This window comes from Bos indicus, chromosome 3 (genome assembly GCF_029378745.1).
Source record: "Bos indicus isolate NIAB-ARS_2022 breed Sahiwal x Tharparkar chromosome 3, NIAB-ARS_B.indTharparkar_mat_pri_1.0, whole genome shotgun sequence".
Taxonomy (NCBI): domain Eukaryota; kingdom Metazoa; phylum Chordata; class Mammalia; order Artiodactyla; family Bovidae; genus Bos; species Bos indicus.
Window position 1 is genome coordinate 103,143,752 of NC_091762.1, and position 16,534 is coordinate 103,160,285.

Here is a 16,534-nt window from a genome sequence, read left to right on the forward strand (position 1 = left end):
TTAGTTAAGGAAAGAATTTACTTAGCCTAAGGTCTAACGTGATTAATATCAAAGGTTAATACTTATTTCTTCTATATATTCGTTAATGTGTGTAAGGGCAGGGGATATGGAGACTTAGCAACAAGCATTGGCTCAACAAATGAAAAACCCTTCACCAATACAATTTCTAATCAGCCCACTATACTTATAGTTTTCTAACTTTTCTAAGGAACCTGTTTTTAGAAGGTTTAAAGCATCTCATGCCTCTCACAGTTGGGAGGCTGTGAGCAATCACATGTGGCCGGACAAGCCTGTCAGGCAGGCTAGAAAACCTTCAGAGGAGTTTGTAGGTTAAAACACTCTTGTCACGCCCAGGAATTATTATTAACTGGAGCTCTAAGTTAACTCCTTCTCCGAAAGAGGTGGTGGGGGACAGCTCCCATAAAGTCAGAGGTGTAGGGGAGAGCACAAAGTAGTAAAGTAGGCAGGCTCTGGTTATGGGGGTAGATGCTTGAGAATTTCCAGGGGGACTCCTGAGGCTCGATCCCGCCTTTGCGTATGTCGAGCCTCCTTCCTCATGACCTTTGCCATGGGCGGAGTGCCTCACACCGGCCCCCAATATCTCTCCCTTTTTAATTTCTTAAAACAGCCAGATGTAGTTCAGTTGCGAGCTTCCGAATGCTCTGGCGAAGAATCCTGACAATACAAGGAAGAATGATTATGAGAAGTAGGATTAGAGTACCAATGATAGCATAACTAGGGATATTAGACAGAATATTTTTTCCAGAAATAAAGTTAGAGAAGGTGTGAGAAAAGTCATTAGCTGCTCCAGCGGCGGTAAAATCCAGTCGAGAGTGTTCCAAGGTCTGTATTTTATTATGAAGTTTCCCTAAGTCCAGGCCAATATCAGAACTATTCCAAACACCTGAGATATGATTTTTAATCTTTTCCCATTAATAATCTGTCTTGTTTACCTTCAAAGATGTCACGCATATCCACCTGTAATCAGCGTGGCATGTCAAAGCCATCTTCACCTTTAAAGCCTGTAACTCAGTTCCAATATGCATAATTGCCTCTTCCAAGGCATCTACCCTCATCTCCAATTTTGTATCTATAGCTTCCTGCGTTGTTAGAGTTAGAGAAACATTTTTAGACATGGTATCAACATATTGGGCAGTATGCACTTGTTGTCAATGATACTGCTGCCACAGTAACAGAAGTAATTGCGGTTATTAAAGCTGATATTCCTAAAATAAGTAAACCCACAAACCTTCGTGATTGCATTAAATCCTGCAGTTGTTGTAACACAGTGAGACCATAGCTATCATATAGGCACCATAAGATAGGATGGGCGTTGTAACACCACAAAGGAGCAAACATTACATTGAGGGTTTAAACAAGATGAAAGCATACATTGTTTACAAGTTACTATATTAGGTCCACCTGAATAATTCATACGTACATTGAGTTTCTTGGAGTCATTAGTAAAAAGAAAAACATAAGGCGAGGGTAGACAAGCTAAAACAGAATAAGTAGAATTATTTTCTGGTTGGAGTTCACGCTGCAGCAGCCCTGTCAGTCTCGCCGGGATCTCGATATTTATCTTGTCTTCCCTGCCAGCGGGCGCCGCCCCCGCTCCCTCGCTGAATCGGCCTCAGAGAGGCCTCGGGCTCAGCTGCGGCCAAGCGTGCGCAGACAGATGCTGGCAGGGCTACCAGCTGCGAGCGCTGTGTGCTGGGCCCTGGCAGCCAGGCTGGTCCGGCCCGCAGTTCCTGACGCGTGGCGGCGGCAGCAGGAGCAGAGGAGTGCCCTTCCTCTTTTGTGAGGGAAGCAATGGGGGAACCGGATGTTGGGGGACGGCAACATGGTGAATCAGCCTGTCCGGGATCTAAATTGGAGAATCTGCGTCCTGTGGAAAAATACAAGCACATCCTCGACCGCTAGTTAATAATGGGTCAGGACCCTTCCATTGTCCGGAGAGGAGGTCCTTCCATTTAACTAATGGTTTTGCATTCAATTGCCCCAGGTACCAATGGCGAAGCATTGCAGTAGTTACGGGTAAATCGGCATTTAAAATATTTATTACAAAAAGAGCATGTTGCAAGATTTGATGGGGAGAACTATACTTAAACTCCCCTTCTTTTACTTTTTGAATTTGGATTTTTAATGTTTTATGTGCTCTTTCCACAATGGCTTGTCCCTGTGGATTATAAGGGATGCCTGTATTATGTTTAATTTGAAACTTTATACAAAATTCCTGAAAAGACTTAGAAGTGTAAGCAGGAGCATTGTCAGTTTTCAGAGCTTTTGGCAGGCCCAAATATGAAAAACAAGTAAAGAGATATTGTATCACATCTTTAACTGCCTCTCCGGTACAAGCAGTTGCAATAATAATGTGAAAAAAGGTATCTACAGTTACATGAACAAAAGACAGTTTTCCAAATGAAGAGACATTAATTACATCCGTCTGCCAGAGTACGTTAGGTGTGAGACCATGAGGATTAACTCCCATAGGTAAACTATTATGAACAGTGGGACAGTGTAAGCAAGAACGCACAATGTCTAGAGCAGTCTCTCTGGGAATTTGGAATTGATATCTTAAGGCAGTAGCATATTGATGATGAAGTGAGTGAGAGGCTCTGGCCTCCTCAATCACAGTAGCCACTGTATTTTTGGTTAACAAGTCAGCCAAATCATTAAAGGCATTTAAAGGGCCGGGCAATCCGGAATGAACCCAAATGTGTCCAGTGAAAAATATTTTATTTCTTTTCCAAATTCGTTGCTGTAATTTACTTAACAAATGAAATATGGTAGTTTTATTTTCAGGCAAAACCGCAGTTTCAATGTGTGGAAACAACCTGACAGTAGACTGAGAATCAGAATAAAGGTTAAATTCCTCATCTGCAAACATAGCAAAAGCCTCTATGACTGCTGTTATTTCAGCTCTTTGAGCTGAAGTTTCCTGTGTTTCTAAAACCTTTTGGTGATTTTTAGTAACTATGGAGGCTTTACCATTTGCTGACCCGTCAGTAAAGGCTATCTGAGCATTTGGAATAGGAGATTGTTTACATCTGACAGGAAAAATAACTGGACGTCTGGATATAAAATTCAGCAAAACATGCGAAGGTAAATGATGCAGAATTTGACCACAATAATTTCCTACGGCAATCTGCCAATCTTCAAACATTAGAAGAGCATCAAGTTGTTCTTTATTATATGGAATAACAATTTCTGATGGCTCTTTACCAAATAATTTAATGCTCTGCTTTTTTCCTTTAATATCAAAGTAGCTATCAATCCTGGATAAGAAGCCACTACTTTTTTAGTTTGAGCGGGAAGATGGACCCACTCTAGGGGGCCGTTTTGCCATAAAACCAATTTTTTGTCTGGCTACCCCAATTACACCTATGGGGGTTTTATGGTAAAGGAATTGTCAAGCAGTTGTCAATTTAATTTTTTAATTTTTTAAAATTTACATTTTAACAACATAAATTTAGCGATATGTTAATTTACGTCTAATGTTTAGTTTAGGCCTCTGTATAAATTTAAATAATAAATGTATAACCTCCTTATCTCATCTTGGTATACAGATATACATAAATGCAAAATATATTTATATATGTATTTACATATGGCAACAAGTATAAATTTATTGACATATAATATATATAAATCAATATACTTAAATTAATCTTTATAATTAATATATTAATTAATATATATTACAGCAATACAACACGTATACTGCTAATACCAACCAACACAAACCAATGTACTGTAATAATACATGTCACACATATATAATATAATTATACAGTATATAGAACATATATCATCACAGCACATCAATCCATACCAATTAATATCAGCCACACACACATTATATTACTACAATATACATTTAATTATACAGTATATGTATAATATGCATATATAGTATACATATTAATTATATACAAATTAATTAAGTATAGATCTATAAATAGAATTAGGTATACCTTTATTATATTTTATTTATACCCATATCTAATTAGGCAAACTGCAATTAGGCAAATATATTTATATTATGTATTTATAATAATATATATAGTATTGTTAATTGTACTGCCTGTTGATAACTAAGAAATTGAGAAAACCTTTCTCTGAGTATCTCCTATTTGAGACAGCATGTCCCTCCCCCATAGGGTAAAGGGGAGTGTAGGAACTACATAGGGTTGGAAAGTTCCACAGGTATCCTCAAACTGCCAATCTAACATTTTTGAACTTTTAACTACTGTGGGGGCTTGAGGGCAAATGAAACAAAATTTAACCCCTGAAATCTATCAGGGCAACTTGCCAATCATCACTATTTTGTAAAAGACTTGCAGTTGATCCTTATTGAATGGAATTACTATATTTGCTACTTCTTTTCTAAAAAGTTCCACACTTCTTTTTTCCTCCTTTTATAATTAATTGTGCCACCAAGCTGGGATAAGATAAAACTATTTTTCTTGGGGTCACTGGTAGATGGAACCAATGGGCCTTTTTGTCACAAGCACCCTGTAGGTGTATGTTTTGTGGCAAGAATAATTTAATCTCATCTTTTGGTAATATTAATCCTAATTAACTGATCATTTAAAGTCTCATCTACTGTAACAAGAGCGGACTCTGTCTCATTTAGTCAACTTTCTCTTAGAACTGGAATTAGGATCGCTTTTTAAGCAATCAAACAAAGGCTTTAAATCTGCAGTAGTCGGTTTTAAATATGGGCGTATCCAATTAATGTCCACTAATAATTTTTGGAAATCATTTAAAGTTAGTAAACAATCTCTCTGCAGCTTTAAAGGGGCATTATCAGTTTTCAAAACTTTTGGGATACCTAAATATGAGAAGCAAGTAAAGAGGTGTTGCACAACATCTTTATAAGCTTCTCCAGTTATCGTTTTGTAACCTAAATCTGGTCTATAGCTTTTTAGATGGCAAGCAACCATCTAATCTTTGCTTGAATACCTCCAGCAATGGGGAACTCACTACTCTTCAAGGTTTTAAACTTTCCCTCACCTTTTTCTCTACAGCATTTCCACCTCGCATACCACTTTCTCTAATCTCACCAACTCATTTGGGCCAGGAACTGGGCCAGTCTTTCCCAGCATGTTAAGAGACGTCTGTTCTTGTGTCTAATAGCCCTGACATTTTATTTTCTTGAATTAAAAAAAATTTTTAAAGACTTAGAAGCTGTAATTTCCTGCACCCAAAAGGCTAGATCACTAGATCTAAACACTCTGTGGCTCTTGGCTTGAGAAGTCAAGTTTTTTCTTGTCTGATAGTAAGTAAAAGCAAAAGCTGTGTTACTCTTTGACCTTTATTAATTTGCACAGTTTTAGTAGGCCGTGAGATCAAAACTTTAATTTCTCAATATAATCAGAATCTACTACACCATGCACCACCAAATTTTTTTTTTCTTTTTTTCCTTTTTTTTTTTTTTAAAGAAAGCGAGCTACGCCCTAGCACAAGTCCTACAATGCCCTCAGGTAGGGGGCCAGCCACTCCCGTTGGAATTGGAGTAACCGGCTAGTCAGGGGTTAATATTGTTGCTAAATCCCCTTACAGTTCTGCTTTTCTATTAGCCTGGGTGAGACCCCCCCTGAAGGGGTTTTTTCCAAGGAGCACCCTCTGCATATTGTGCATGCAGTCTGTTTTAAAAGCTCCACTGTTTAAAAAAACTTTTTATCTTTCTCAGGCTTAGGCAACACTTTGAGAGGCTTTGGGGGCAAAGTGGGGAACTCTTGGGCCCTAGAAGGCACAAACGGAGGTGGCGGTGATCGCCTTAAATCAGAAAGTGGTGGATAGGTTTTTTTAAAGGTTTGCGCAGAGAGGGAGGGAGCTCGCCAGGGCGCCTGGCCACAGTGTCCTGTAAGTCCTCTCCTCTCTCCTCTGCTGATTTTTTCTTCCTTCTTCGCTTTAAATCTTTCTCAAGTTTTCTTTCACTCACTCTATCTTTTTTCCTTCCTCTTCTCTTCTCTTTTACTTTCTATCATTTCCTTCCTGTTTCCCTCTTTCATTCTCCCTTCTTCCTTACTCTCTCTCTCTCCCTCTCTTCCTGCCTTTCTCACTTTTCTCTCCCCCTTCCTTTCTCGCTACCTTCTCTTTCCTTCGTTTCTTTCCTTTTACCCTCTTTCTCTCTAACTTTTTCTTCCCTCCTCCCTCTCTTTCTCTCTGTATCTCTTTTTTTAACTTCCTTTTTTCCTTTTTCTATCTTGCTGCGTTCCCTGATTCCTTCCTCCTCTGTTCCTCTCTCCTTTTCACTCTTTAGTTCTTTCTCTATCTTTAGATCTTTCTCTATTTTCTTTCCTTTTTTTTTCACTTTTTTTTCTTTTTATTTTTCTCTCTCTCTCTCTTTTTTTTTTTTGTTTGGGTGAGGCCCCCACCGAGGGGGTTTTCTGCAAGGAGCAGGCTCTGTATATTGTGTATTTTTTAAAAGCTCCTTTGTTTAAAAAGAAAACTTTTTTTTTTTTTTTTTTTAATCTTTTTCAGCCTTAGGCAATGCTCTGGGAGGCTTTGGATGTAAACTGGGGAATTATTAGGCCTGGGAGGTGTAAGCGGAGGTGGGGTAGTCACCTTAAATCAGAAATTGTTGGATAAATTTTTAAAGGTTTGTGTACAGGGAGAGGGGGCTCTCCAGGGTGCCCGGCCGCAGCGTCCTATAAGCCCTCTCACTCCTTGGGAGGTAGAGCACAGTCTCCCTCCTTTTCTTCGTCAAGGGCTGAAAAAATGATCTGCGCAGAAGGTGGAGACCCACTACCATCCACTGCTATAGCCTCTCCCATAGGTTATCCTACAGCCTCATGATGGGGTTCTAGAACATTTTTAATCATATTTATAGGATAAGTTTTTTTTTTTTTTTTACCTTCACCCAAGTATCTAAATTAACAGTACCCTCTTCAACAGTTTCAAGATTACTTGTATAAAGAGTTGGCATTCTTAGTTTCAGTGTTACCCATGTCAGAAAGTTAAGTATAGTACAAGATTTTGCTTTTAGCTATCAAAAGATCAGGCCTTTTTTGTCAGCCTTTTTACAAACCGTTTTTTCTCTCTAACTCTTTAACACTTTTAACACTTCCCACTCCTCTCACCCTGTCTATTGTATAGGGGGGTCTGCAGCACCCTAAGTGGGGTCCTATCCGTCCCGAAAACTCAACACTGGGGGAATAGGGTTGGGGACTTACCTTCGAAATGCCTGTCTCGGGCGCCACCTGCCGGGGTCCAGCCCTGGCTGATCCAGGGTATTCGAAGGGGGGACGGCGTCGGCGAAGATCAGGATACAATAACTTCAATTAGATATTAATTAAAGATGTAAAGAGTAATAGAATGAGGATAGCTCAGTAGGAAAATTCAGTGGAGGAAAGAGGCTGAGTAGCTTGGTTTACGTGGGAGACCAATAAAACTTCAAGACAAGAAGCTTGACCACTTACATAGGCCGCAGGCGTCCTTCCGTTCTCCCGAAGGAGAGGAGACACTGAGGCCTCCCGGGTCGGATCTTAGAAGCCCAGGCATAATTAGTAAGCATGGTGGGCTCTGCGCTCCAGATGGAGACTCAGCCAGAGTGAGAGAGAGAGCGACATGGGGAGACCAGCATTTTGAGAAACTGATCCCAATTCTTTATTTTCCATGGTCTACTTTTATACACTGAGATGTTACGCAAAAGTCACGCGGGGTCAGCAGTCCTGACTTTTATCAAAGTCAGGTGCTTCATACAAATGTATACAGAGGTCTTAGGGGTGTTACATCATCTTCTGGCCAGGGGGCTTGCTGACAATTTATGACCTTCTCCTTGTGACAGCGGTCAGTCAACCAGGACACTTATTTCTCCAGGGGTGATTATTCTTAAAACAGACACTACCCAAATAAAGTTACATTCCTATAGGGTGTGGGTATAGTGGGTTTTAGTTAAGGAAAGAATTTACTTAGCCTAAGGTCTAACGTGATTAATATCAAAGGTTAATACTTATTTCTTCTATATATTCGTTAATGTGTGTAAGGGCAGGGGATATGGAGACTTAGCAACAAGCATTGGCTCAACAAATGAAAAACCCTTCACCAATACAATTTCTAATCAGCCCACTATACTTATAGTTTTCTAACTTTTCTAAGGAACCTGTTTTTAGAAGGTTTAAAGCATCTCGTGCCTCTCACAGTTGGGAGGCTGTGAGCAATCACATGTGGCCGGACAAGCCTGTCAGGCAGGCTAGAAAACCTTCAGAGGAGTTTGTAGGTTAAAACACTCTTGTCATGCCCAGAAATTATTATTAACTGGAGCTCTAAGTTAACTCCTTCTCCGAAAGAGGTGGTGGGGGACAGCCCCCATAAAGTCAGAGGTGTAGGGGAGAGCACAAAGTAGTAAAGTAGGCAGGCTCTGGTTATGGGGGTAGATGCTTGAGAATTTCCAGGGGGACTCCTGAGGCTCGATCCCGCCTTTGCGTATGTCGAGCCTCCTTCCTCATGACCTTTGCCATGGGCGGAGTGCCTTACGCTGGCCCCCAACAGCCACCCAAGATGGACAGGTCATGGTGGAGAGGTCTGACAGAATGTGGTCCGCTGGAGAAGGGAATGGCAAGCTACTTCAGTACTCTTGCCTTGAGAACCCCATGAACAGTATGAAAAGGCAAAATGATAGGATACTGAAAGAAGAACTCCCAGGTTGGTAGGTGCCCAATATGCTACAGGAGATCAGTGGAGAAATAACTCCAGAAAGAATGAAGGATGGAGCCAAAGCAAAAATAATACCCAGTTGTGGATGTGACTTGTGATAGAAGCAAGGTCCGATGCTGTAAAGAGCAATATTGCATAGGAACCTGGAATGTTAGGTCCACGAATCAAGGCAAACTGGAAGTGGTCAAACAGGAGATGGCAAGAGTGAACGTCGACATTCTAGGAATCAGCAAACTAAAATGGACTGGAATGGGTGAATTTCACTCAGATGACTATTATATCTATTATTGTGGGCAGGAATCCCTTAGAAGAAATGGAGTAGCCATCCTGGTCAACAAAAGAGTCTGAAATGCAGTATTTGGATGCAATCTCAAAAATGACAGAATGATCTCTGTTTGTTTCCAAGGCAAACCATTCAATACCATGGTAATCCAAACCTATGCCCCAACCAGTAACACTGAAGAAGCTGAAGTTGAATGGTTCTATGAAGACCTACAAGACCTTTTAGAACTAACATCCAAAAAAGATGTCCTTTTCATTATAGGGGACTGGAATGCAAAAGTAGGAAGTCAAGAAACACCTGGAGTAACAGGCAAATTTGGCCTTGGAATATGGAATGAAGCAGGGCAAGGCTGATAGAGTTTTGCCAAGAGAATGCACTGGCCATAGCAAACACCCTCTTCCAACAACACAAGAGAAGACTCTACACATGGACATCACCAGATGGTCAACACTGAAATCAGGTTGATTATATTCTTTGAAGCCAAAGATGGAGAAGTTCTATACAGTCAGCAAAAACAAAACTGGGAGCTGACTGTGGCTCAGATCATGAACTCCTTATTGCCAAATTCAGACTTAAATTGAAGAAAGTAGGGGAAACCACTAGACCATTCAGGTATGACCTAAATCAAATCCCTTATGATTATACATTGCAAGCAAGAAATAGATTTAAGGGACTAGATCTGATAGACAGAGTGTCTGATGAACTATGGATGGAGGTTTGTGACATTGTACAGTAGACAGGGATCAAGACCATCCCCATGGAAAAGAAATGCAAACAAGCAAAATGGCTGTCTGAGGAGGCCTTACAAATAGCTGTGAAAAGAAGAGAAGCGAAAAGCAAACGAGAAAAGGAAAGATATAAGCATCTGAATGCAGAATTCCAAAGAATAGCAAGGAGAGATAAGAAAGCCTTCCTCAGGGATCAATGCAAAGAAATAGAGGAAAGCAACAGAATGGGAAAGACTAGAGACCTCTTCAAGAAAATTAGAGATACCAAGGGAACATTTCATGCAACGATGAGCTCGATAAAGGGCAGAAGTGGTATGGACCTAACAGAGCAGAAGATATTAAGAAGACATGGCAAGAATACACAGAAGAACTGTACAAAAAAGATCTTCACAACCCAGATAGTCATGATGGTGTGATCACTCACTTAGAGCCAGACATACTGGAATGTGAAGTCTAGTGGACCTTAGGAAGCATCACTATGAACAAAGCTAGTGGAGGTGATGGAATTCCAGATGAACTATCTCAAATCCTAAAAGATGATGCTGTGAAAGTGCTGCACTCAGTACACCAGCAAATGTGGAAAACTCAGCAGTGGCCACAGGACGGGAAAAGGTCAGTTTTCATTCCAATCGCAATGAAAGGCAATGCCAAAAAATGTTCAAACTATGCACAATTGCACGTATCTCACATGCTAGTAAAGTAATGTTCAAAGTCCTCCAAGCCAGGCTTCAGCAATATGTGAACCATGAACTTCCAGATGTTCAAGCTGGTTTTAGCAAAGGCAGAGGAACCAGAGATCAAATTGCCAACATCCACAGGATCATCGAAAAAGCAAGAGAGTTTGAGAAAAACATCTATTTCTGCTTTCTTGACTATGCCAAAGCCCTTGACTATGTGATTCACAGTAAACTGTGGAAAATTCTGAAAGAGATGGAAATACCAGACCACCTGACCTGCCTCTTGAGAAACCTATATGCAGGTCAGGAAGCAACAGTTAGAACTGGACATAGAACAACAGACTGGTTCCAAATAGGAAAAGGAGTACGTCAAGGCTGTATATTGTCACTCTGCTTATTTAACTTATATGCAGAGTACATCTTGAGAAATGCTGGGCTGGTTGAACCACAAGCTGGAATCAAGATTGCCAGGAGAAATATCAATAACCTCAAATATGCAGATGACCCCACCCTTATGGCAGAGAGGGAAGAGGAACTAAGGAGCCTCTTCATGAAAGTGAAAGAGAAGAGTGAAAAAGTTGGCTTAAAGCTCAACATTCAGAAAACTAAGTTCATGGCATCCAGTCCCATCACTTCATGGCAAATAGATGGGGAAATAGTGGAAACAGTGCCAGACTTTATTTTGGGGGGCTCCAAAATCACTGCAGATGGTGACTGCAGCCATGAAATTAAAAGACGCTTACTCCTTGGAAGGAAAGTTATGACCAACCTAGATAGCATATTGAAAAGCAGAGACATTACTTTGCCAACAAAGGTCCGTCTAATGAAGGCTATTGTTTTTCCAGTAGTCATGTATGGATGTGAGAATTCGAGTATAAAGAAAGCTGAGCACCGAAGAATTGATAGTTTTGAACTGTGGTGTTGGAGAAGACCTTTGAGAGTCCCTTGGACAGCAAGGAGATCAAACCAGTCCATCCTAAAGGAGATCAGTCCTTTAGGATGGGTGTTCATTGGTAGGACTGACGTTGAAGCTGAAACTCCAATACTTTGGCCACCTGATGCGAAGAGCTGACTCATTTGAAAAGACCCTGATGCTGGGAGGGATTGAGGGCAGGCGGAGAAGGGGATGACAGAGGATGAGATGGTTGGATGACATCACTGACTCAGTGGACATGAGTTTAGGTAGACTCCAGGTTTGGTGATGGACAGGGAGGCCTGGAATGTTGCAGTCCATGCATTTGCAAAGAGTTGGATATGACTGAGAGACTAAACTGAACTGAACTGAAGATTTGAGAAAGTCCTAACTGCCATACATTCAGGGCTTAGACTACTTACTATTGCTTGATTTTACAAAATATGAATATTACTTTTAGGTAAATCTGTGCTCCCACTAGCAATGTATGAAATCCATGTTTCGTTGTATACTGGCAAACTCTGATATGTTGTCTTAAAAACTCTGCCAGTTTCTGAACATGAACAAGTGTTATCTCACTGATGTTTTATTTGCATTTCTTTGGTGCCTACTGTGGTGTGATTTCCCCATATGTTTATTAATTATATGATTTTTTAAAAAGAACTGTTATCTGCTTTCCTGATTGTTTATATTTTCTTTCCAGTTTGTCAAAGCTCCTTCTGTGTTAATGATTTTATTCATATGTCTATATGTATGTTGCAGTTATGTGCCCTGTGTTGTTATTTGTCTTTAATTTTGTTTCATTATTTATAAAACACTCTAGCACCTGGATGGTAGAATTGTATAATACATTGGGGATGTTTTGAACCTGCACCCTTGGCATGGCCCATGTCCTCTCATGGAGGGGACAGACATTCATGTTATATTTTTTGGTCAGCCTGGATGATTATTTTGCAAGGAATTTCGTAGGCAATGAATATCAGTAAGAGGCTTGGAAAGATGAACCCAAGGGGGCAACATGTTGGCTTATGGGACAAGTTTCCAGAAACTCGTGGGAATTGCTTTGATGAGTGCTGAAGTTCCTTGGCACCTAGCAGTCAGTAAATATAGGTGATGCTCAGTACATAACCCTGCAGATCTATGAAACATGGGAAAAAAGGATTCATATCTGTAAAGATTCTATGAGAAATAAACATTGTTTCAGGGAAAGTCCCTTCAAGCAAGAGAGAACAGAGCAAAAACTCCCCACTGAATATTTAACCTCTCTCTCTTAATTCTCTAATTTTTGCATCCAGGGGTTGTACTCACCTCCCCCCCCACCACACACAATTTCTCTCATCCTTAAGTGGACAAAGTCCCTTCTCCTTGAGACTACCCAAGAGAGGCTATAGTTTTCAAAAATGGACACTATTATTAGTAGAAACAAGGAGAAAAGGGAAATCAAGAGTATAAAACTACAAAAGAACAGAAAAAAATGGTGGTAAAAGAATTTTTGACTTTCTCAGACAACTTCAATTGACCCTAGATGATCTAACTGACACAGCTTGTGAATGGGTTATGTAGGTTCATTTCCTCCTCTTCAAGTCCCTTCTGCACCTTAGAATCTCCACTTAACCATTTCTGAGTTTCTCCTTCTTCCTCTCTCCCCACTTCACCACCCATTTTCCCCTTTCTCTCTAGAGATCCATTCGCTTCACAGACCAGGAAGATCATGGCCATATAAGAGTTGGTAATTCATCCCTGAGTAAAAAATTTTAGAAATTAAAACTAACATTTGCTAAAAAATTACTGTATGACAATTCTGTACCTTTAGTGTACTATCACATTTAATTATTACAACTTCCTTGTGAGGAAGAGGTCTAAACCTTAGAATTAAGTTAAATGAGCTGCAAGAATTCATGTGCCTAGTGAGTGGTAAAGCCAAGTCTCTCATCCTGGTCTGCCTGGCACTAGAGTTCAGGCTCTTGACCACTGTGTTAGATCTGGATCCTCTTTGTCTCAAACCATACCACCATACATAATGCTGATGACCAAGCACCCTATTCTCTCCCACAGGCCCAGGGTGGACAGTTAGCTATATGAAGACCATCACTTCAGGTCTCGTGAAAGTGTGTTTGAGGAGTTGATGAGTGTGTGTTCTGCATTGTAAGACTTTCCAGATCTTCATCTTTAGAGTGTCACTCTGGGGCCCTGCCCCTTCCCATCAGTTTGAGGAAAGCATTTTTCACATCCTTATTCCTCAGACTGTAGATGACAGGGTTGAGGAAGGCTGTGGCAATGTTGTAGAAAAGGGCCATTTTCTTGCCACTGTTTGACAAGGAGTCAGAGCCAGGGCTCATGTACATGATGATGCATGGAATAGCAAACATGGTGACCACAGTGATGTGGGAGGCACAGGTGGAGAAAGCCTTTATCTGCCCCTGGGCTGAGTGGATCTTCATGATGGTGGCAAAGATGTTGACATAGACAAGGACAATCAGGGAGAGTGGGACCACAATGACATTGAAGCCGGTGATGAAGTCCACCAAGTCATTGAGGGATGTGTCTTCACAGGCCAGCTTCAGGACCGCAGGGACCTCACAGAAGTAGTGGTCAATTTCATTAGGACCACAGTAGGAAAGGCGCATAGCAAAGAAGGTATCAGTCAGGCCACCCAGCACACCATAGGCTGCACAGATGCCCACCATGAGAAGGCACACCCAGCGGCTCATGATGACCTTATACCAGAGAGGGTGGCAGATGGCCACGGACCTGTCCACTGACATGATGGAGAAAAGCCAGGACTCAGTGATCCCAAAGAGGAGGAAGATGTACATCTGGGCCACACATCTAGCAAAAGAGATGGCTCTCTTCTTGCTGAGAATATGCACGAGCATCTGGAGCACAGTCGTGGTGGTGTAGCACATGTCCAGCATGGAAAGGACACTGATGAAGAAGTACATGAGCGTGTGGAGGCGTGTGTCCTGGTGGATGAGGGTGATGAGGAGGCTGTTGCTCACAAGGATCAGCAGGTAAAAGACTAGAAAGAAGGTGAAGAGCAGAGGATTGGTCCTGGGGTTCGAGGCAAAGCCCATTAGGATGAATTCTGTCACAGTGGACTGGTTGAGTTCCTGCATTGTGCTCTGCCTGTTTAAAGAGTTTGAAGTATATGTAATTTATTGGGTTTCAGTGCCAGGGAATTTTCACACTTATTTCATTTATGTCTCCTAACAGGAAGTTTAAATTAGCAGTTGGGGGTACTACTGGATATGTCCCCATAATAACTTGAATGATTTTGGGGGTTGGTTTGGGATTAAGTTGAGGGTCATTGTTATGAAACGGAGAAGACTAAGTCAGGGACGTGCTGTATTCGATGTTCCATTCTGTTAACTCCCTTCCTGAGACAAAATTACTTTTCTTTCTGTTATTCATCCCATTTTCTGTTTTTCTTGGGACAACAGAGGTTTCTAAGCCTTGGTTTAAGGATCAGGATTAGGACTATTATACTCATTATTTGGGTGAAGGTTTTTATCACTGTTAGGATTAGCATTAAGTTTAGAATTGGGGATTAAAGTGAATTCTGCATGAAGTTTTGACTTCATGCTTAACATTTACCTTTCTCTAGTGAACAAAACTTTACTGGTATTCATTAATGATGTCATTGATTCATCATGTTTTCGCCCAAAACTTACCATTTGTTATAAATCAGAGAGGTAAGGAAGAGTTAAAAATAATATGGGCGGAAAAGTGATTTCACACAGTCTACCAAGATAAATTCTAAATATGTCAAAGAGTTTAACACAAAAAATATGATTATAAAGCAACCTAGGAGAAAATACACATGGGTGAATATTTATTTTATGATGGGACAGAGAAAGGCTGTTGGCATCACCAGAATGTTCTAAGTCCTTCAACCTCATGGTGTTGACCCTTTTTCCTCTAATAAGCAAACAAAGCAACATTTGAGTTGCTCTATATTTCCTCAGTATTGTTGAGGGATTCTTATGCATTTCTATTCATTTTGTTCTAAAATCTGTGCTGCTGTTCAAACCTTGACCCCCCCTAATTGACCTTCTTGTGTCAGTACTGACCTCCTCAGTGGTTCACCCCTATTCTCTTTCTCCTTTACGCCCCAAAGTTCACCAACACAAGGATGCTATTTGTAAGACTCAACCTGAAGGTGTAGGTTAAAGGATGATGACATACACTGAAGCACAGAACAGAAAATGATTTTACAAATGAACACAGTATTGTAAAGTCCGTAAGTCATCTGTGCAGCAGATTTTCCTCTCTATCCTCCAGCCAGCTCTTTCTAACATCCTTCCTGGAACTTCTTCTCATCTCTTTTTTGTCTCCCTGCTCTATGTTTCTCCTTACTCCTATTACCAGGGCAACCAGCCACAAACCCCCAATTCCTCTAACTCAGTGCTTTTAGACTTTCCTGTGCTTCAGAATCACCTGAAGGGCTTGTCAGATGCTGCTATGCCTCATACCAAGTTGTGGTTTGGAAAATCTTGCGTGGAGCCTGAGAATTCTCATTTCTAATAAGTTGCTAGGTAATGCAGATTCTGGGGGTCACACTTTGAGAACTGATCTACTTAGTTGTAAAGGGAAATTTGGTTCTTTCACAATTTGCCTGTCTCTACATCATGCTCAAGCTGCTATGTTCCCCATGACCCAAACCAATATTTTCTTTCTTTCACGTAAGCATAAAAATAAAGGAAGAAAATTAAAGAAAAAGATGAATACTCCTGGATACATAAAAAGGAAATTTTTCTCTAAGTTAAAAAAAAATGAATAATATCTGTTGCATATGTGGAATACAAGTGATTAATATCATTAGAATATAAAGATCATTTCATCATAAAGAAAAAAAATAACCAAGAATATGAATAATCCATTTACAAAAGAGGAGATTAATGAACTATGAAAATTTAAACTTAATAGTAGTCAAAGACTGAAAATTAAAACATCAATGAAATAGTTTTAACCTAACATTGACAAAAAATTATTTTAAAATGATAATATCTGGCATCAACCAGCTTACAGAAAAAGAAAAATTCTTATATATTGATACGAGAATTCATATGGGAGTAAATTACTCTACTCTTTCTGTAGGAAAATTTGACAGTATGTAATTTCACCTGTCATAGCTCCTTGGAAGAAAAGCTATATATGACAAACCTAGACAACATGTTAAAAAGCAGAGACATCACTTTGACAACAAAGGTCCATATGGTCACAGCTATGGTTCTTCCAGTAGTCATGTTCTGATGTGAGAGTTGGA

At 40.4% G+C, this 16,534-nt stretch overlaps 1 protein-coding gene across 1 annotated transcript; it reads right to left on the reverse strand.

The window, feature by feature from the left end:
* Window positions 1-13,211: 13,211 nt before the first annotated feature.
* Window positions 13,212-14,402, reverse strand: LOC139180038 (olfactory receptor 2D2-like). Its single transcript, XM_070781293.1, has one exon. It carries the CDS (start codon window positions 14,382-14,384, stop codon window positions 13,446-13,448), a length of 939 nt encoding a protein of 312 aa, XP_070637394.1. The 5' UTR covers window positions 14,385-14,402; the 3' UTR covers window positions 13,212-13,445.
* Window positions 14,403-16,534: the final 2,132 nt, after the last annotated feature.